The sequence below is a fragment of the Bos mutus genome, chromosome 11, assembly GCF_027580195.1.
Source record: "Bos mutus isolate GX-2022 chromosome 11, NWIPB_WYAK_1.1, whole genome shotgun sequence".
Classification (NCBI taxonomy): Eukaryota; Metazoa; Chordata; class Mammalia; order Artiodactyla; family Bovidae; genus Bos; species Bos mutus.
Genome location: NC_091627.1, coordinates 92,144,660 through 92,168,313, shown reverse-complemented (window position 1 = coordinate 92,168,313; position 23,654 = coordinate 92,144,660). Strand labels below are relative to the sequence as shown.

Sequence of the window (23,654 nt, the reverse complement as noted above, 5' to 3'; positions counted from 1 at the left end):
AAAACCAACTTGTTAAACACACACTCCCAAATGTTAGAAATACTGTTGACCTTTGAACAATGGGGGTGGGAACTGCCTGGGTCAACTCACCTACAAATTTTTTTCACTAGAAATACTACAGTACCACACTATGTAAAGTTGGTTGAATTCATGGATGCAGTACCTCAGATAAGGAGGAAGGGCATGTACTGGGGAACCATGGACATGGAGGACTGCCTATGAGTTATGCATGGATTTTCAATTGCTTGGAGGATCAGTGCCCCTAACAGCCACACTGTTCAAGAGCTCTGGGTACCAACCAAGGCTTGCAGCAACACAGGGAGCATTTGAGTAAGAAAAAGATTGAATCTCAGGAAGGATAACAAGCTTTGTGGTATTTTTAACTGACCTTAATCCCATCTTCCCCTTTCCAGCTCTGCACAGCCTTGAAAAGTAACAGCATCCATTCCTGGGTTTGGAGGCAGCAAAACAGGGCTTGAGGTCTTTCAGAGCCTCACTTCCAAAGAGAAGTCATTATCTTACTTGTTTGGTGGTTCCCTTGTGATGATTCCACTCAAAAGACTTATTTTTAGTCCCCCTCACTCAGACTTACCCAGTGCTAAAAGTTTCTGGGTTTGGGGAGTGTTTTTTAAAATATTTTAGCACCACAGTGGCCTGCAGCAGTGGATAACAGATGGGACAATATTAGACTAATCAAAAAGCGTAAAAAGAAAGACTGAGAAATGAGATGCCCATAGGAGCTTTCATAATATCATACATTATCATGCATATGCTTAAAAGAAGACTTGAGGTTTCCCTGATGGTTCAGTGGTTGAGAATCCAACTGCCAATGCAGAGGAAACTGGTTCGATCCCTGATTAGGGAAGATTCTACATGCCACGTGGCAATGAAGCCTACAACTACTGAGCCCATGCTCTGCAACAAGAGAAGCCACTGCAAGTAACCCTTGCTCCCTGCAACTCGAGAGGGCCCACGTGCAGCAGTGAAGACCCCGCATAGCCATGGATAACTAAATAAATATTTTTTAAAAGACCTGAAAATTTCCTAAGCTCTCACTTCTGATTGACTTTGAGGCCTGAGCAAGTAGTAAGTGAAGCCAAAGCAGAATTGTAAACTACATGGGTGGTTGTTAAAGGACTTCTCTAAGATGCACACAGAGGATCTTGGCAAAGACTGGGAGACTTTGGTTTCAGGTATTTTAGAAAATCATTAACTAGTCACTGATCATTAACTAGTCACTAAGAAAACCAAGTAGTGACTTCAGCCACATCAAGGAGGACAAAGGCTTCAAAGAATAAGTTCAGAAAAGCTACTAGGCAAACAGTAACAACAAAAAACCTTAGGAGGCAGAGAGAATTTGATTACCAGAGTAGTTACATAGTATTATAGTTTTCAACAATAAACTACAGAACATTCAAAGAAACAAGAAACTATGAGCCATTCATTGGGGAAAATGCAACCAACTAACATTGTCTCTGAGAAGACCAGACACTGGATTTACTAGGCAAAATTTTTAAATTAATTATTTTAAATATGTTCAAAGAGCTAAAAGAAACCATGTCTAAAGACTTAAATGAATTTATAAGAATGAGAGACTATCAAATAGAGAATACCAATAGAGTTAGAAATTATAAAATGGAACCAAATGAAAATCTGAAGTTGAAAAGTATAACAACGGAAATGAAAAATTCACTAGAGGGACTTAGCAGTAGACTTGAGCAGGCAGAAGAAAGAATCAATGAAGTTGAAGACAGTTTAATTGAATTATTCCAGTTTGAGGAATAGAGAAAAATAAACAGAGGTTCAGAAATCTGTAGGACACAGAGAGAACAATGACAAAGGGGCAGAAAGAATATTTGAAGAAGTAATGTCCAAAAACTTTTAAATTTGATGACAAACACTAATCAACACATCCAAGTTCAGTGAATGCCACATGGATAGACTTACAGATACCAAAGTTTATGTATATCATGGTTAAACTGATGAAAGCCAAAGAGAGAATCTTGAAAACAGCAATAGACAAGAAACTCATCGCGTTCAATAGAATAATCATGAAGGCAAGCAGGCAATGGAAAGAAATATTCAATAGTCTGACAAAAAAAAAACAACAACAACAACTGTCAAACAATTTTTTACCAGGGAAAATGATCCTTCAAAAGCCAAGAAGGAAAAAAATAGATGTATTGGACTTCATCAAAACTATAATGATACATGTGTATGTATAGTGGTTCTAAAGGCTATTAAAAGAAAAAGTTGTTGGCCTCCCAATGTGGCACTGTAAGTGCCATCAATACCCCCAAAACAGGCCCAAAGGCAAAGTCCTTGCCTTTTGAAAACCCAGGACATAGTGCACACAGCCATTTTCCAAGTTAAACCATGCATCCACTCTTTAAACCACGTATGACCCCTTCTGAACTTTCTAAGAATCTAAACAAAAAGTCAATACTCAATCACATTTCATCCAAAGGAGTACATATTACTCAGGACAGGCTCACTACTATAAGAAACAACTCCCAAGAGGTTCCACATATTAAAAGCTCATTCCTTGCTTGTGTCATAGCACAGTGCTGTTTACAATACTCTGCTCCATAATCATTGAGGATCCAGGCTCTTTCAAGGCATCTTCTTCCTCTGGCCAGCAGACAGAAACAGCATGGAGAATTGTGTAAAGGTTTTCTTAAGGGCCAGGCTGCAGACTAGAAGTAGCATATATTAATCCCACTTTCATTCCTTTGGCACCACCCAGCTGCAACAGTGACTGGTAAATGCAGCCTAGCCGCACGGGCAAAAAGCTCTGGAAACCCAGGAGTCCTGGAGAACAAATCAAATCATTCTGATTGGAAAAACTTTGCTCTTGGAAAGCTGGAAGCAGTCTAAAATGAGAGTTTCAGTGCAGAATGTGCTAAGAACAACGAAGAGAGGAGGAGAGAACACCCAGGAGGCTGAGCATTAGTGCTGTGGAGGTTTGCAGGGGAGTTTTACCTTCAGATCCTGGCATGACCTGAGACTCAGTTTCCCTGGGGTTTGGAACCTCTTCACTTTAATTCCCTCCTACACTTTTTATTGTAAATTTTCATTCCTCTGTGTTTGTTCTGAATCAAAGTCTGATAAGCACTATGTAAATATAAAGTTTTCTATCACTGCTAAGCAAATATTCATTTGGGGGGATGCTTATTGGAAAGGGTTAACTGCAACTGCACATTCAAATTAAACTAAAGAAAAAACTTTAAAATTATACATCTTGCATAGACCATCTCATATTTAACTAAGTCTTCTTCAAACATAAGTGCTATTGCTGAGATTATCAAGCCTATTGAAGACTTTTCACTTATGAAATTTTAGATTTCATTGTCAATCAAAATGAATTCAAATTCTATATATAAAATACAAGGCTTCCATGTATATATGTACTGTTATGTACAGCAATAACTCCATCCTCAACTCCATCTCCCCCTTTATCCACTACCCCATTTTCCTGCTTTCTTTTACAGCAAAACTCCTCAAAAGAGTTGTCTATACTTGCCATCTCTATGTCTGTTCCTCCTTTTGTCCTTCCTCTCCCCAACAGAAACTGATCTTGGTGAGACCTCCAGAGACCTCCATATTTTCAATTCTAAGAGCCAATTTTCAGCTGTTTTATTTGACAAGTTGATCACTCTATCCTTCTGGAAACACTGTCTTCATTCAGCTTCCAGCACACCACTTTCTCTGGATTCTTCTCCTACCTCACTGACTTCTCTTCATTTTCTTTTGCTGGTTTCTCTTCATTCCCTTGTCTTTTAATTAGTGGAGTGGCCCAGGGCTAAAGACTCTTTCTGTCTTTATTTATAGCCCTGTAGATATGATCACTGGAGAAGGCAATGGCACCCCACTCCAGTACTCTTGCCTGGAAAATCCCATGGATGGAGGAGCCTGGAAGGCTGCAGTCCATGGGGTCGCTGAGGGTCGGACTCGACTGAGCGACTTCACTTTCACTTTTCACTTTCATGCATTGGAGAAGGAAATGGCAACCCACTCCAGTGTTCTTGCCTGGAGAATCCCAGGGACGAGGGAGCCTGGTGGGCTGCTGTCTATGGGGTCACACAGAGTCAGACACGACTGAAGTGACTTAGCAGTAGCAGTAGTAGCAGATATGATCACATCTAGACTCATACCTTTGATTAATATTATCATCTATAACATGACAATTCCCAAATGTATGCCTCCAGGCTGGATGTCTGCAGTCCTTAAACTCAGATTCATATAGCCAACTCCCTACTAGACATTTAGTTGAAAAGATTTCATAAATTTAATACACCCAAACCCCTGATTCCCCACTCATCCCAAAACCTGCACACCCCTGAACCTGCCCCATCTCAGTTCATTCTTCCACTTGCTTGGACTGAAGGCACTGAATCATCATTGACTTCTTCCCCTTCTCTCTCTCTTTTTCTCTCTCATAATCTACATAGAATCTTTTAGCAAATCCTATTAACTCTACCTCAAAATATTTCCAGAATCTGGCCACATCTCACCAGTGCTCACAGAAAATTTTGTAGTACTAAATACATACAATGGAAAATAGGAAAGGTCTCAAAACCCCTACTTTAAAATCCTAGAAAAAAAGAGCATGATAAATCCCAAGGAAGGTAATAATAAAGATAAGAGCAAAAAATCAATAAAATTCAAAATATTAAAACAGCAATAAAATGAATTCTTTGAAAATATGAATAAAATTTACCTTTAATGAGACTAATAAAGAGAAAAGAAACATAATCAGGAAAGAAACAGAACCTGCAAACATCAAAAGGATATTAATGAAATACTATAAATAACTATGTGAAAGTGAAAGCTCCTCAGTCTTGTCTGACTCTTTGCAACCCCATAGACTATTCAGTCCATGCAATTCTCCAGGCCAGAATACTGGAGCAGGCAGCCTTTCCCTTCTCCAGGGGATCTTCCTAACCCAGGGATTGAAGCCAGGTCTTCCACATTACAGGCTGATTCTTCACCAGCTGAGCACAGGGGAAGCCCAAGAATACTGGAGTGGGTAGCCTATTCCTTCTCCAGCGGATCTTCCTGATCCAGGAATCAAACCAAGGTCTCCTGCATTGCAGGCAGATTATTTACCAACTGAGCTATCAGGAAAGCCATGATACATGCATAAATTCGACAGTTTAGATGAAATGGATTAAATCCTTGACAGACACAAGCTATCATAACTTGCCCTAATGAAATAGACCATTTGACTAGCCTTATAGCTATTAAGGAAATTTAATTCATAACTTTAAAACTCCTCAAAAAAAAAAAAAAACAATCCAGGTCCAGATGGTTTCACTAGAGAATTCTACCAAACATTTAAAAATAATTTAATGATAATTCTGCTCAATCTTCTCACTTTATAAGGCTAATGTTACTCTAACACAAAAACCAGACAAACACAGTACAAAGAAAAAAGTATTACAAGCTACTAAAACCCATGATTACAGACACGAAAATTTTTAAGAAACTATTAAGAAATAGAATTCAACAATATATAAAAATAATTATACAACATGATCAAGCAAGTAAGATTTATTCCAGGGATGCAAGACTGGTTCAATATTCAAAATCAATCAATTCAATTCAACTTTTTAACAGAAAAATAAAAGGAATATTATGATCATACCAATCATTGTAAAAAAAAGTTGATGAAATTCAACCCTCATTAATGATAAAAACACTGAGAAATAGGAATAAAGGGAAACTTTCTGAACTTGATAAAGTTCATCTACAGCTAACATTATACTTAATGATCAATGACTAAATGTTTTCCCTCTGCGATCATAAAGAAGACAAGATGTCTTATCTCTCTACTCCCATTTAACAAAGTGCTGGAAATTCTAATCAGAGCAATAAGGCAAGAAAAAAAAAACCATACAGATCAGAAGGGAAGAAATAAAATTGTTCTTGTTTGAAAATGACATGATTGTCTCTATCAGTTCAGTTCAGTTCAGTTGCTCATTCGTGTCTGACTCTTTGCAGCACCATGAATCGCAGCACGCCAGGCCTCCCTGTCCATCACCAACTCCCAGAGTTCACTCAAACTCATGTCCATCGATTGTCTCTATAGAACATCCCAAAGAATTATCCATAAAAGTAAAAATTCATAAACTGGACTTCACCAAAAAGTTTTGAAGTTTTGGTTTTCATAAGACCCTATTAAGAGAATGAAAAGACAAATTACACAATTGGGGGAAATATCTGCAAACCACATATCCTACAAAGAACTAGAATTTAGAATACATAAAGAACTCTTGCTTAACCATCTCTTTGGTACCAACTTTTCAAGGAAGTCACATCAAAAAAATTTAGAGATATATTTTTTTAACTACCACAATGATCTTGGCAACTTAACTCCTCTGAACCTCAGTTTCCCATTTATAAAAGGAGGCTAATAACAACCAGCCTCAGAAGGTTGTTGAAAGAAACAGTACGATTAATGTAACTGGCACATATTAGAACTTAATGGCTAAGTGTTTCTTTCCAAACCAAGGAAATATATCATTAGAGTGTCTCTGTATAAAGCCAAGGGCCAGCCTAAGACCAATGTAAAAATGATCTTTGAGCCCTAGTCTTTGCTCATAGCATATCCCCTGTGGGTCCCTCTCCTGCTGCTTCCCCTTTTCTCCTCCATTCTCAGGATTCCAGACACGCATGACACAGACATACATGGCCATATCCCAAAAGATTTATTTTTCCTGCAAATTCCCCAGTCTCAAATCTTTTCTTTCCAGTTCTTTTCTTGACACCTCCCATTCTTTTGTCCCACTCTCTCAGGGTGCTCTACTTCCTATTTTCTTCTAAATGACACCTAAAACCTATGGGCAATAATCTCTCAGAAGTGGGAGTTAGCACCTGTTATGAGTACATTTGGAGAAGGCAATGGCACCCCACTCCAGTACTCTTGCCTGGAAAATCCCATGGATGGAAGAGCCTGGTAGGCTGCAGTCCATGGGGTCGCGAAGAGTCGGACACGACTGAGCGACTGCACTTTCACTTTTCACTTTCATGCATTGGAGAAGGAAATGGCAACCCACTCCAGTGTTCTTGCCTGGAGAATCCCAGGGGCAGGGCGCCTGGTGGGCTTCCGTCTATGGGTCGCACAGAGTCAGACATGACTGAAGCGACTTAGCAGCATGAGTACATTTGCAACTGACTCTAGGTGACTAGGAAAAAGACCCAAGTATCCTTCTCAAGAACTCTTATACCAAAATAGAAGATGAAATATCAATATTATCCCCGAAAGAAAGTTGAGCCTGTCCCTCATTCATGCTTTGCATAAACACTTTAACAAATAGTAATCAGATGCCACTCACCCTACCTCACATCAGCTCCAGTGTGAAAATGAGAATTGTAATTATGGAGAAGAGAGGTCATTTCACAACCTGAGACACTTGGGGGAAGGAGAATTCTAGATAGAGCTTTTCAATGTGGAGGTTCCCTATGGCATTGGGTATCCCTAGAGAACATGAAGGCCCTGCCTGAGTGAAAGGAGAAACAGTGAGACAAGAATCCTAAAATAGATGTGGAAGGACAGAGAAAGCATATTTCTCAAGGTCTTAATGATTGCCTTGCAAGTGGTAACAAAAATCATCTCACAGGTGGCTTTCTCTGGCTCATCTGCTCTAATATGGCAGATAAAGAGCAGTCAGTGACACAAGATTTCCTGTTACCTTTCCTTGGAATTTTTGAAAATTGCTTGGAATTCTTTACCTAGCTCTCTGGAGATACACTGCTTTAAACCAAAGAAAATACTTGAATGGTAGGATTTCAGACATATTTCAAGGCCACAGAAAGAATTACTGGGGCAGATGTTTTTTTGATACTAATCAGATTGTGTTCAGGTAGGCTTATTCTGTTAATGCACCCTGATGTCCTGAGAAGAAGGCATTTATTCTGAGTGTGCATGTGTGTGTGTGTGTGTGTGTGTGTGTTACTACTGCTAGGCCAGTGAAGAATACGAAGTTCACAGAGGTGTGGTAGTTTTCCTAAGGCCACACAGTTACAAAGGAACAGCAGAGATGAGATTTAAAAGAGGGTCTTCTGCTTCAAAACAACTCACTCATTTCTAACTGGAAAGGAAAATTAAGATCAAAATATCCAATTGGAAAGAAATTCCACATGCCCTTCAAAAGAATCCTTGTTTGGTTTTTCAGTCGTTTTAGTCCAAGGATCTTGTTGCATCTCTGGTAGTCATTTGTTGCATCTGCCACCCAACATTCATTCTTCCTCCTTAGGTAACTACCCTGGTTCTCCACCAGGGACCCACTTCCTTCCCATCTTACTCTGTGAAAAGGTCAATTCTCAGCCAATCAGAACAAGGATAACCCTATTACACTGGCTATTTCAGAGATGGGCATATAAACTCCAAAAAGGTTTTGCTTATGATTTTTCTAAAACTCTTCTTTTCCATATGCCCTGGATCTGAGTCGCTCAGTCATGGCCAACTCTTTGCGACCCCATGGAGGATATACACTCTTAGGTGCTGCAGTTGTCTTGCTACCACCAAATGACAGCCTTTCTGAAAACAGAGCCAGTAAAAGAAGTAGAGCCAACAGCTACAGAGAGAAACCAGATCTTGATGGTATCTTTGGAACCACTAAATCAATCTGGACCTGAAGTTAGAATTTTCCAGTCATGAAAGGTAACTAATTCAGATTTTACTTAAACCTACTTGAATTTCCTGTCACTTGAAACTGAAGGAGCCCTGATTAATGCAACACCACACTGTTCTCTTGTAAAATGAGCATCAAACTTTTCCAGATTTAAAACCAGAATTGGTGAAGGTTTTGAGTTGCATTTGATCATAAAACAGAGTTTCCCCAAAATTATTTTCTTGGAGCAGAACTCACCAAGAGGCCTTTCCTTGTAGGAGCCTTTCTGAATGCCAAAGAGCATAGGCCAACCAGTCCTCTGAGCCCTTGGCCTACTTCCCCAAGTGCTTCCCAAGAAATGATGAACAGTCACTTGTCTATAGACTCAGATGACACCTGTCAATGTGAGTAATGGTTTTGGACATCTTAGAGAGTGGGAAGTACAGGTCAAGTGCAAAAGTGACTAAATACAGAATGAGCCCATGGTGCATGCCATCCAAGCTTATGTTTAATTATGGACCTTGTGCTGTGGTTTGAATGCTGGCCCCCAAAATATGTTTATGCCCTAATCCCCAGAACTTGTGACTATTACTTCATTATAGCAAAAGAGTGAATATTCTTATATGGCAAACGATGAGATTAAATTAAGGATCTTGAGAAGATGAAGCTATCCTGGATAATCTGAATAGATGCTAAATGCCATCATACATATCCTTACACAAGGAGCAGAAGAAGAGAAGAAAGATACCCAGAGAAAAAGGCACTGTGAAGACAGAACATAGATAACCCAAGAAATGTAGGCAGCTGCTGAAGCTGAACAAGGCAAGGAAGGATCTCCCTTTAGAGATTCCACAGGGAACCCAGCTGATGCCTTCTGGCCTCCAAAAGGACAGGAGAAAAAAATTTCAGACTTCTGGCCTCCAGAGTGATGACAGAAAAAATTTCTGTTGTTTTAAGGCAGCCAGTTTGTGGTAATTTATTATAGCAACTACAGGGAACTAGTCACCTTGTTAGAGTAATATTAGGTCACTGAAGTTAATTTCAGTTCAGACATCCTGTAAGGGAACTGCCAGCAAAGAACCACATACAACTAATATTTATACAGTGCTTACTATGCTCCAGGTACTGTTCTAAGTACTTTGCACATATTAACTCATTTAATCTTTACAGCAACCCTAGGAGATAGGTAGTGTTGTAATTATCCTCATTGTGCAGATGAGGAAACTAAGGCACGGTGAGATTAAACTAGCCCCAGTTGGTACAGCTATGATATATCACAGTTGAGATCCAAGTCCAGATGGAACTATTTCCAGAGTTTATGTTCTTGAGCACTTTGCTCTATTGCATTCACTGTATGAAAAAAAAATGCCAGTTTCACGGGAATTTGTCTACATTGGAGGCTGTCACCTCTGGTTGCATATTCAAATCACCCAATGCTAAAGGTAAAGAGGCACACTGAAGATAAATAACAGAATCAAGGGCATAGGATTGGGAGCCTTGGCAGCACTTGAGAGTCGCCCCCAGATGACTCCAATGTGTAGCCAGGGTTAAAAACCACTGACTTCATAACCTCCAATAGCAAATTTAACAAACTTTTCAAATTGGCAGTGACCAGATGTTTTGGTTTCTCCAAATGTACACACAGAGAAATTAGACTGCAAAATCTAGTATTTTTTAAGGGGCTCAATTCAATAAAACTACTTTTTCCCCCCTGCGGTAGAATGGTTGATCATTTTTCATAAGGGTTGTACCATGGGAAAAATTCCAGAACAGATAGGCCCCATTGTCAACCCCTTGCAAATGTCATCTGGTGTGAATTATCTGATGGTCATGATCCAATAGATATATTAAAATTATGAAAAACGTTGAGATGACCAGCTCATGAAGACCTAAAACACAGTATACCATTTTTAAGTTTCCTGTTTATATTGTCTTTTAATATTTTTGTCCTGGTAGTATTGAGAGAACTTGGAATTGCTCATTCATTCAATTTTCCTCTTTCTTTCTGCCTCTACATCAAAATAGAAGTTCAGTCTGAATAGCCAATTAATTACCAAAGTTTTAAGAAACTGAGGGTTCTTCTGAGTGATAGAAAGAGTAATCATCATTGAGGTTCAACCTCCTAAAAGACACAGGCTACAGACCACTGACCCTATTCATTTATATGTTTGTTTGTTCCTAAGATCAAGATTTTAGTATACTAATAGACGCAAATGGATCTCTTGACCTGCTAATCAGTTAATTTGAATAACTAGTTTATCTCTTCTTTTTAAGTTGACAGGTTTGGTGTGTGTTTTGGCATTGTGTAAACACACCTGCTCAGCCACTCATGATAAATGAACATGACCAAAATAACAAATTGTAAATTGTGACATTGGGTGGTTTTCATCTCGAAGTACAAAGTTGAGCAAGCTTACTAAGTTAAGCTAAGGACAAGACATGTTCACTGTTGGACACAAATACATCATTTCTCTAAGCTACAATTTTGTATCCTTTATTTCTCATTGTTTGCAAAAACAAAACTGTGGTTTTCTAATTCTAGCTGTTTGACTTTATACCGTAGCCCAGGTTTATAGGGATTCTGATGTCATTCACAATGGTCCAGGAATAGAGCCCATTACCACCAGCCAGAATGAAAAACTTGTAATACATGGGACGCTGGGTAGAGTACTCAAAAAGGCCTTGGATCAGAGGAGAGAATTAATTAGCCCTTGTACTAGCACTCTTCTAGAAGTACCTAGAAAATCAGATCAAGATCTGAAAGGGCCAAATTACTTCCAAGTAACTTAACTGCAACCCAGAACCAAGCTCAAGAATATTTATAGGAATACAAAAATATGCAATAGCCAGCAAGTTCCAATGTGCCGAGCTTACTTAGTTGCTCAGTCATGTTTGGCTCTTTCTGACCCCAGGCACCAAGTTCCTCTGTCCAGATTACCAGAAATGCAAAGAAGCAGGAAAACACAGATGTTAGAATTACCCGACAATAACATTAAAGCAGCTATTATAATTGTATTTCATATGTATGTAAAATTAGGTAGAGACATAGAAAATAGCAAAAAGGGCCAAAATCGAATTTCTAGACATGGAAACTGTAATGTCTGAGATTGGAAACAGGATTAATAATACATAAGATATCACAGAATAAAAGACTGTAAACTTGAAGACACAGCAACAGAAACTATCCAAAAGAAACACACTGAAAAAAAATCTTAAAAAATGATAAAAGCATCAGTGATTTGTAAGACAGTTTCATAAAAGAGGAAAAAGATAAGGAAAAAGACAGGTTTCTTTTTGGAAATGATGTAAGCAAGATAACAGTGGAGCGACATATTTAAAGTACTGAAAGTAAATAGCTGCAATCTAAAATGTTATATCTAGAATTATATACCTTCAGAAACAAAGGAGATATAAAGACATTTTCAGATATTCAAAATATGAAAAAAACTGTCCTAAAAAATTAAATTCTTCAGGCAAAAGAAAAAATAAGATAGAAATATAGATCAACGTTCAAAAGTAAAGAACATCAGAAATGGCAAATACATGATTTTATCATTTAAATCCTTTAAAAGATAATTGACTGTTTAAACAAAAATAACAGCAATATGTTGAAGCTTCTTATGGCATGTATAGGAGTAAAACAAATACAATAGCATAAAGGTCCACAGGGGAGAAATGGAAGGATATTATTTCATATTCCTATACATGAAGTGGTAGAATATCACTTGAAAGTAAATGGTGATATAAAATGGAATAAAATAACACTCATTTCAAAAGATGGAAGATAGAGGGAAAATATGAACAAATAACAGCAAGACAAATAGAAACAAATAGCAATATGATAGATTTCAACCAAACGTCAAAAATCTCTGCTTTTAATTGGAAGGACTGATGCTGAAGTTGAAGCTTCAATACTTTGGCCACCTGATGTGAAGAGCTGACTCATTAGAAAAGACCTGATGCTGGGAAAGACTGAAGGCAGGAGGAGAAGGGGACAACAGAGGATGAGATGGTTGGATGGCATCACCAACTCATTGGATATAAGTTTCAGCAAGCTCCGGGAGACAGTAAAGGACAGGGAAGCCTGGTGTGCTGCGGTCCATGGGGTCACAAAGAGTCAGACACAATTGAGCGACTGAGCAATAGAACAACAACTTTAAACACAACTGCATTTTAAGGAATCTTCAATACCCTAACTCAAAGGGTCAAAATGAAAGATGACAATTTCAGAAGTTAGTGATGTCCTAGTGGCTTAGTAGGGGAGATCATGTAGTGGTGACCTTCCCCTCAAAGCAATGCTTATTTGTAGAAAGAGCTTTCCTTTTAATTTATCATTTTATTGAAGTATAGTTGATTTACAGTGTTGTGTTAATTTCTGCTGTACCACAAAGTGACTCAGTTATACACATATATATTCTTTTTTATATTTTTTCCATTATGGTTTATCACACCATATTGCTTATATCAATAGTTCCTTGTGCTATACAGTAGGACCTTGTGTTTATCCATTCTTGTAGAAATGTCTTGATCTCTACTGGCATTTAATTATATAGCTAGCAAGGTAACTTAAAATCTCATAATGTCAGTATTATTCCTTCTATTAGGTATAGTAAGAGTTATACAATTAAACACTTTGAAAATATTACATGCAAATCTATAAACCAAAATTATCAGCTATTCACATCACTTTAATTAATATATTAATTCATAAGTGTTGACAGGTATTTCTCAGAGCATATTCATTTTGCGCTATTTCTTCACTAAATGATCTTATACATTATACTTATTTTCATCACAGACACAGATCCAAGAAGCTAATATTTTTGAAGTATACATAATATTCAATCATATTAGTTACAATCAGCCCTTGGTAGTAGAGCATTTAAGTAACTTTCAGTATTCTACAGCTGTGAACCGTAACACCATAATTTTATGTAAATTGTTTCTTTCTTTTGGACTATTTCCCTTGAGTATCCTCCCCAAGTGAAATTCCTGGGGGAAGAAAGTGAACAGCTATTCAGCTACTGTTAAACATCGCCTCACAGAAAGTCTAAACAATTGTCAGTGACACAAGGCCACACATACACACAGTTTTTTCTTAGGTCTACCTATAGGTTTTTTAATCTTCATTGAAATATAATTAACAATCAACTGCACATATTTAAAGCATGCAGTTTGATAAATTTTAAAACTGTCATGACATCAAAACAATGAACATATCCATCTCCACCAAAATTTTGTTCATACTCCTCATAATCTCATCCTTCTGTCTCTCCCTCTGTCCCCAGGAAATCACTGATGCACTTCATGTTCCATAGATGAGTTTGGGTTTCACAGAGTTGTATACTAATGGAGTCATAAAGCATGCTCTCTTCTTTTTGCTTGGCTTCTTTACCCAGAACAATTATTCTGAGCTTCATCCTTGTAGCTCACATCAATAGTTCATTCATTTTTACGGTGGAGTAATATTAGATTATTTGGCTATACCAGTTTATTTACTCATTTACTTTTTGATGGACATTTGGGTGGTTTCCAGTTTTGGGCTACTACAAATAAAGCTGCTAGAAACATGTGTATACAAGTCTTTGTGTCAACATATGCTTTTATGTTGCTTGGAAAAAGAGCTAGCAATGGAATGGGCAGGTCACATGGTATGTTTATGTTTAACTGTTTAAGAGACTTCAAAATGTTTTCCAAAGAGACTGCCATTTTACATTCCTATCAACAATGTATAAGTGTTCTAGTCTTCTGCATTCCTCAGTAGCACTTGGTACATTCAGTCTTTTTAATGTAGCCATTCTAATGGAAACATACTGGTATCCCATTGTAGTTTGATTCGCATTTCCCTAATGACTAATGACTCATTGGAAAAGACTCTGACGCTGGGAGGGATAGGGGGCAGGAGGAAAAGGGGACAACAGAGGATGAGATGGCTGGATGGCATCACCGACTCGATGGACGTGAGTTTGAGTGAACTCCAGGAGATGGTGATGGACAGGGAGGCCTGGCGTGCTACGATTCATGGGGTTGCAAAGAGTCGGACACGACTGAGCGACTGAACTGAACTGAACTGAATGACTAATGTGATGTGAGATCACATTACGTGATGTGAGATGTGAGATTGTATGTGTATGTATGTGTGTATGGATGTGAGAGTTGGACTATAAAGAAAGCTGAGCACTGAAGAATTGATGCTTTTGAACTGTGGTGTCAGAGAAGACTCTGGAGAGTCCCTTGGACTGCAAGGAGATCCAACCAGTCCATCCTAAAGGAAATCAGTCCTGAACATTCATTGGAAGGACTGATGCTAGAGCTGAAACTCCAATATTTTGGCCACCTGATGCAAAGAACTGAATCACTGGAAAAGACTCTGATGCTGGGAAAAATTGAAGGCAGGAGGAAAAGGGGACCACAGAGGACAAGATGGGTGGATGGCATTACCAACTCAAAGGACATGAGTTTGAGTAAACTCCGGGAGCTAGCAATGGACAGGGAGGCCTGGTGTGCCGCAGTCCATGGGGTTGCAAACAATCGGACACGACTGAGTGACTGAACTGAACTGAACTGAATGACTAATGATGTTGAGCATCTTTCCCTGTTTTTATTTGCCATTCATATGTTTTCTTTAGTAAAGTATCTGTTCATATCATGAGGTGCAGGAGCAATTTCATTAGAGAAAGAAAAGTATTTTTAACAACTGGTACTGGAACAATGGGCTATCCATATGTAAAAGAAAGAATTTTGATCCATATTTCTAACCCTATCTAAAAATTAACTCAAAATAGGTCATAGACAAAAATGTAGAACCTGAAGCAATAAATATTTTATAAGAAAATAAGAGAAAATCTATGTGACCTTAGACTAGATAAAGGTTTCTTAGATCTAATTGCATGAAAAGAAATAGAAAAACTGGACTTCATCAAAATTAAAAACCTCTGTTTTTCAAAAGATACAGTTAAGAGAATGAAAAAAGATAACTCATGCAGACCAGGAGAAACTAATTGCAAAGCACATATTTGGTAAAGAACTTGTATCTAGGATATATAAGAATTTTCAAAATTCAATAACAAGAAAACAAAGGACCTAACACACTAGTATTTAGATTTGTTTATCAGATAGGGAACTTTTAGTAAGTAAAGAACACTCACTGGGAGACTGAAGTGAGACCAAGCGCTGTTGTTGAAAGAGGACAGATAGAGGCAGCAGCGAGAAACAAAGAATGCACGCAGAAAAGGATTTGGGATTTTTCATTGTCAAATAGGAAAACTGTCAAAAGCAAATGGCCTTACTTTCTTCACAGTAACTTTTAGGATCAGCCTTGACAACATGAAGTAAGTATAACGGGAGAATCTTGAAAATGGTCAAGAACTGATTTAAGGCTTGGATAGTAGGATCAGATATTATGGCATGATAAAAGAGAGATTTGATATTAAAAAGAGGAGAAGTATTCTAAGATGGAGCACACATGGCGCATAGGGCAATTTTAAGTCCTAGGCTACCAAACAGCCCCCTTTCCCTGACTGAACGCCTCATTCCCACTCACAAAGCTGGGAATAGACCATCATTTGAGGACCAGCTAAGTGCTTGCTCATCACTCCCCTTCACTCCCACCAATCACCACAATCAGGCAGAGCGCAGTTATTTGTGAAACCACATTAATAACAGCAATTGTTTCAAGGACAAAATGAGATAACTGATATAAAACACACAACATAATTCTAGGAACACCCGGAGCTCAATAAATGTTGGTTTCTCCCTCCTTTATCCCCCTTCCATAACCAAAGGGAAGGCAAATTGCACTGCTGGCCCCAGTTCAGAGGGTTTTAAACTTTAGAGCTCCTATGCTAAGCTGAGTCTCCTCAAAGGCTGTTGGGTTGAGTGCAGCAACTTTTTCAACATCTTGAATCCAGCCTTTGATATCCCCATTGCCACATGTGGCAAGGAGTCAAAAAGCAAAATGGGAAGTGCTCCAGATTCCAGGACCAAGTTGCCAGGCTCTGGCAAAAATCAATAGGTAGACAATTTTCATGGTCTATCTGGTAACAGAAAACATTCTTGTTCCCCTCGTGCTTACTGAGAGCCCTTCAGTTGAGTATCCCTCCTGGCCTTTCCACTCCCCCTCACGTATTTCCCCTCAGGAAAGGAGGAATAAATGATAAATTTGAAAGCAGGACCTCTCAAGGAACGTTTGCAGCTCAGGCCTTCTCTCAATCTGCTGTCTTTCCAGAACAGGCAGTACTGCGTAAGGCCTGTGGTATTCAGCCATCGTTGTTGCTGAGTGTTTCTGAGGGGCAGTGTTAGGATCCAAAATGAAAACTATGTTGCCCCAAACCAGCTTTACCACTAATAAGGGTGGTAATTTGTCTCTAGTTGCCTCATTCCTGGGTCTCTTAGTTGATTATGAACTTGGGTGGGGAAGAGGGGTGTCATTATTTATCGGGCTTCCTCAAAACCCACTCACCCATCTGCACACTCAGACAGGCACCAGAGACCTCAGCACATTCAGTAGCGTGACCATGGTCCACATGTCGCTTAATTTGCGTTTTCCCACCTGTCCTGGACCTCTCACACTGACATTGCTACCACCAAGCTTTCACACCAGATGGAGCGTCAGACACACCATGATGCGTTTTCCGGCCTTCCTCCTGGAGGGCAAGGACCAGCTATTGTACTTCTTTTGTGTGTTCTCCCTAGGGCCTAGCACAGTTCTGAGCACGTGGAACTCTGATAAAGAATTGGGAGACCCAAGTTCAAGCCCCACTCTGCCCCTTCCTCACCATGTAACTTCATACACATCACTTCACCAACAGGGATCACCGTTTCCTTATCATGATTGTTCTTTTTAAGTGACATTAAGTTAGACTTTAAATGAGTAAGGAGTTGGTCCCTTCTTCAATGTGGTAAAAGTGGTCAAGATCTCTAAAACTTGTTTACATCTCTGGCAAACATAGCTGTGTATGTTTCAGATGTGCTTATGAGGTCATCCCATTTAGAATGTAAACTCCAAGACTCTTACTATTTCCCACAAAGGTTCAAATAAAGGACTCGGAACCCAGAAATCCTCAGAAAATGAGATTTACTACCAAATTCCTATCAAAAGGTAGCAGAATTTTCCTAGACCATGTCCACTGCTTTTATACAGGATTTAACACAATTTTATGATAGACTTTAACAGAGAACTAAATGTAAAGCTATGCTACTCATGGTTTTCTTAAGGAAGGACTGGCAAAATATGACCCACAGCCCAAATACAGCCCACTACCTGTTTTTGTAAATAAAGTTTTACTAGAACATTACCACACTCACTTCTCTACATACTGTCTGTGTTTTCATGCTACAATCGCAGAGTTGAGTACCTACTGTAGCAGAGATTGTATGACTGCAAAGCCTAAAATAGCTACTCTCTAGCTTTTATACAGAAAAAGCTTGCTTTTAAAGATCCCCCATTTTAAAGAATCTCTCAGTTAATCTTAATTGATCCAAATTATGCCTCATGAATGTCCTTAACACATGATTAATTGACCACAAGAATTCAGTTTATTCCATGCGGGCCTTTCTGCTCAGTGTGTAAGAAGAGAGATTTGTTAAGATGATTTCCAATGTCCACATTAATCATCGTTCTGATTTCAGCCAATAACTAATTTCCTTCACAAGGTTTGATTACTTCTGAATACTTGAGACCTGTGCAGGTCATGAGATTGGAGAAGCACTGACAGGGCACAGGAGACTCAAGTTCCAGTCCCTTCTTTGCCCCTAATTGACTAAACTCTGTGGTGGTCTGCTTCTACAAAATGAGGAGCCTGGACAGATGTGACATTTCTTTAAAACAGAGAATTATGATCAAGTGTGTGAAGTGCCTCATGGAAGGCCACCCTGGCTGCTATGAAAGCCCAAGGAATGGTACCACATCTTGATTTACAAAAGGAGAAAGGACTCAGAGAAGGCTTCTTGGAGGAAGTGATGATCTGAGTCTTGAAGGATGGAGGATTCATGCTCTGGAGGATGAACTGAGCAATCAAGCAAAAAGACCTCTTACTGAAGCCATCGTTGTACTTGGCTGAATAGAAAACATCATTAGTTTCAGCATCTAAACTACAGAAAAGTTCTCTCCAAATTCAAATAGATTCTAATGTGTGCATTACCCTCTGCTTCTGGATGTGCCTCATGGAAGGTCAAACTGCCATCAACTTTTTACAAAATGGTCACCTTTTTTTGAAAAGAGATTTTTCTTTTTCATCTAAGCACCAAGGTCACACCCAAGTCTTGAAAAAACTTGAGCTTCCCCCAGGCTTAGGTGGTGTGATGACTATTGCATGAAACACCATGGCAAGTTGAGAAAATGATCAATCAGGGAGTAGGGGTAAAGTATCGTTCCAGGCTACAATCAAGGTCAACAAGAGGTGAGAAAATTCTGACTTTAAACAACTTTAGACATGGGATTAGGCAACATGCTTACACAGCAGTCATTTCCACGTAGCTAAACCATCCAAATATCTACAACAATAGATTGTGAAGGGAAGAGAATGATCTGAGTTGACCTAGCCATGCAATCTCAGCAATGATTCCTAAGTAATTGCTTGCTCTCCCACATTTCTGACTGCCTTTACTGATGTCAGAAGAAGAGTTCATTCACGCATTCAACAAATTTTAGTGAGTACCAGCTATGTACTGGCACTTTCTACACCAAGACACAACCTAAACAAATGAGACAAACACCTATGCCCTTGTGAAATTCACATTCTAGTATGTCATCCTTGTATGGAGAAATGTACAAAGAGTTTCACCTTCTATCCTATGGGACATATTGCTTTCTGAATAGTCCCCAAAGGACATTTTGCAGAAGAGTCTAAGCCACAGATAAACCAGCCTTCTTGTGAACACTTCTCCCTCCATCATATTCTCTGTGTCATAGCTAGGTACAGGACAGGATAAAACCAAGGCAGTCTGGAGCTTTTTTTTTTTTTTAATGTGCCCTCACTATCAACCCAAATGACTTCTAAAACTTAAAGCCAAAATGCTCATATCTTTGAACCACTTCTGGGAATCCTGGCTAAGAGAATGGTCCTGACTTCTGAAAAAATATTAGATGCAAAAATGTACATCATAGCCTTATTTAGCCTAGGCTAGGCAAAAAGACAAATTGTCCCATTTAATAAAAAAAATTATTTAAATTATTTCAAAAACTATAAATTAATGGATAGGTAAATTATTGTTTTTAGGATAAGTGAAATAACAAGCAACCACTAAGATGATATTTACAAAGATTCTATGATAATGTGGGAAATTTTTATTATGAACAGTACTCAGGTAGAACTAAAATCTATATATATTCAATATAGCAAGCATGTGTAAAAATCTACCAATAAAAATTAAAGCCTTGATGGAAATGTCCCAAAACATTAACAATTAATGTACTCAGGTGCTGAAATTATCGCAATTTTTCTACTTTTGTACTTTCCATAATTTCTATAGTAAACATTCATTATTTTTATAACTTAAAAAATAACTTTAAACCTAAACATAGTTTTTTAAAGGGCAAGAACAAGACAGCAAGAACAAATATAAAACAGTTTATCGTGGTAGCTAAGAGCCTGAGATCTGGATTCAAACTCCATGGATCTAAATCCTAGGTCCCTGGTTACTGTGTGACCTTGGGCAAGTTATTTAATCATTTTTTTGGCCCCAGTTTCCCACCTGGAAAATGGAGGTGATAATAGAACTTCCTTAATGGGCTGGTATGAGGATTATAGATAACTCAAATAGTGTTTGGAGTAACCCCTTGTAAGCACTCAAAATGATAACAGATTCAATAGTCCAGCAGACTCAAACAAAGAGTTCACACAAGGGGAATGATGTACAAAACATCACATCTTCATTCCTTAGGGACAACTCATTCACCCAAAGTTGTGTTTTCAGTGGGAATTTTCCTGCAGGCAGACTTAGTCCCCAGATCCTTTACTTACATTTTAAATTTCCCCTGAATAAGATGAACAGTATGTCGATATTCATTTTATGTGTAATTACTTCCTTGGTTCTTTTAATGTACTTGTCATAATTTATTAAGGAAAAGTACTTTTTGGCTTTAAAAACAAGTCTAAAATTCTTTGTTAAAAGGATTGTCAGAAAACACTAATCTTTACTGCAAGATGAAATGAACTCATAAAAATATTGTTTATGGTGCTAAAAGTAACTTTCTGATAAAAATCACATTTTTTCTGTTAAATATGCTTTCAGAAAACAAGCGAAATCAAAAGCTGGTCTCTAACCTTCTGCATCTAATGTCTTTCTTTCTGTGTAAATTAAACAACTCAAATCTGGGTAAAATAAAATCCAGAAAGGACAACCATTTATAAAATGGTTGCTTGGCAATAATTATTAAAAGAGTGAGAATTCAGTTAAAATTGCATAAATATCAAATCTTAACCAATAAAAAAGATCCAGAGGATAAGAAGAGGTTATAAGAAAAGACAGTTTAAAACTTGTTATTCGACACTTCCTTTTCCCAAAATGAGGCATCACTTTCCCCTCATGATCCATTATGAGAGAGGATGATGCCTTTCAGCTTTGAGACAAATTGTTTACCCTAATGCCTAGATTTCCTTGATTTCCTTGATTTTTTGATCCCATAAATTCTCTATTCAAAAAAGGCTGTGCTTCTGTTCCAGTTCTTGGTTTGGTTTGGCAACTTTTCTCTGTCTATGAATTCTGTTTTCTCCTTGCAGAGTATCTACCCGTTTAACATGGTGGGAAGGTCTTGAGCCACGGAGTTTCGCAGGCTTAGATTTTAATTTGGCTGGGCACTAGCTGTATCATCTTCATTCAGCCACTTAACCTTAAACAGCCTCAGTTCCTTTGTCTATAAAATGGGCACAGTAAATGCATATCTCACAAGGTTACGACTGGGCTAAATGGGACTGCAGGTGGCAAATGACTAGGCATGGTGGGCAACTGAATCAAGCGCTTGTTCCTTCCCTTATGAGTCTCTTTTGAGCAGTCTTTCTCCAAATTCTGAAATCCCTTGGTTTCTTTCCTTCTTTCCGTCTCAGACCAGAAGGCAAATTTCTCCTGAACTTGGGATTTTTTTCATTCAGAAGAGCATTTGGGCTCTAAGTTAACTTCAACTCATTAACACTTATGTACCAGGGGAACATGAAACGAGTTGGTGGTGAGCGTGGTCCCTTTTCCGTGGGCCAGGAGAAGTGGGACTCTTCCTCAGGCCCGGGGGTTCCCATTGCATTCTCTTTCCCATCATTTAAGTTTGGCTCTGCCCATCTCCCTGCCGAGATAAGTTGATCCAGAGCCTCTGAGCTACATGCCAATACTTGGGCTCCCTCAAGACCTCAAAACCAGCCCGCCCCGCACCCTGTGAAGAAAAGGTGAAGAGGGAATGAGAAGGGGAGATGGGCAAGACGCCACAGGTGACACAGGATCGCGCGGAATCGGAGACGTTACCGCTGGGCCAACAGCTTTCCAGTCGCCTCCCGCCCCGCTCTTCCCCCAGCGAAGTCAAAGGATTCGAAGCAGACCTGAGAAGCGCTCGGAGCCGTGGAGAGCGCAGGCGGCGTCTGCCCGCGATCGCTTCTCCACTAGTCTGCGTCCCGCCCGCAGCCCCGGCGCTGTCAGATGCTCCCCTGGCCCCGCACTCCACGCTCCTTACAGCCGCCCGCACCTCCCCTCTGCGATCCTCCAGGCGCCCCGCGCGCTGCGCTCCTGGACGCCGGGAGCCTGGAGGTGCGCTCCACTCCGCGCCCTCAAAGGAAAACGCTACCTGTGAAAGTAATGTGCGCAGAAGAGGCCCAGAAGCACAGTCGCAGGCGGACCCAGGAGAGAGCTGGGCTGCCCGGCGAGTATCCCCGCGGGCACCGCGAAGGAGGGCAGCTCCTGCAGGAACCAGGCGGCGCGGGCGGGCAGACGGATAGCCACCGGCATCAAGTTCTCCGAGTACTTCCCGTAGCCGGAGGGCTCCGCGAGGTACAGGACCAGTGCCCCCAGGGCGGCCAAAGTGGCACTGCCTGCAAGCACCGGACTCTGCTGGCAGCGAACAGACATTGCGCCGTGTTCCCTGCCGGTGGCCGCTAGCAGCGCAGAAGAGAGCGAGGCCCCCACGGTCCCTTTATGGAGAGCTAGACGCCACCCCGCGTCCGCCCCTTCGGCCTTGACTCCCGCCCCTGCATCCTACCTCCCATCCCGGTGCGGTCAGCCCTGGCTAGGCTCGCAGCGATGCCCCTTTCGCAAGGCTGGCACTTTGGAAGCAGCCAGACGGAGAATGGACGAAGGCTTTCGTGGAGCCAACGTCGTGTCCCGGGCCCTTCCATTAGCCCATATTAGCGCCTTCGCCCGCGCGCGCTCCCTCTCCATCGCCTGCCACCCTTCTCAGCGCCCTTCGAAGATTTGTTCTTCACCCATCGACCTCTCAAGTTGCAACTTCTGAGACTAGGAAATAAGAGAAAAGCACAGGTACGATTTAGCCAGGGTGATTCTGCGGCCGTAACACACTGTGTGGTCGCCACGCAACCCCCACCCACTGACCATCAGCACCAGGGTCTCCCCAGCCCGTCCTGTTCCGTGTGCTCCTTCGCTCTTCTCCTGCTTCCACTCAGCCCTGCATCCTTCCTTCGACTCTGGGCCCAGCATCCGGGCACTTCCTGCATCCCCCAGGCTTTCTGAATCCCGGAGCCGCGTTCCTTGGTTAGTGACCCTTCCGCACCGTCTTGCCCCCGGCGAGTTACCAGCCTCTCCCCATCCCTACTGCCTCCGCGGTCTTTCTGCATGAAAGAGGCTAGTCTCTCATCTAACATGGATGAATCGAGTTCCACATAATGTTCCCATTCTAAGGGCAACTGCGCTCTGAACTCCTAAGACGCATTTCTTTCCCTATCTCCCTTCTGTTTGCCGCGCTTCTCTCATCCTTCACCCTTTCCTTCATTATCTGTTTCTTCTTCCCTTCTCTGAGAATTTCCTGGGGGTCCAGTGGTTAGGACTGTGCAGTTGCATTGCAGGGGGCAAGACTTTGATCCCTGGTTGGGAAACTAAATCCAG

At 40.2% G+C, this 23,654-nt stretch overlaps 1 protein-coding gene across 1 annotated transcript in view; it reads right to left on the bottom strand.

The window, feature by feature from the left end:
- The window catches only part of SRD5A2 (steroid 5 alpha-reductase 2), a 47,905-nt gene extending 25,241 nt beyond the window's left edge, over window positions 1–22,664 (bottom strand). Inside the window, exon 1 of the mRNA XM_005893013.2 lies at window positions 22,384–22,664. Coding sequence (XP_005893075.1) covers window positions 22,384–22,664 — 281 coding nt within the window. The remainder of the gene's footprint in view (window positions 1–22,383) is intronic.
- Window positions 22,665–23,654: the final 990 nt, after the last annotated feature.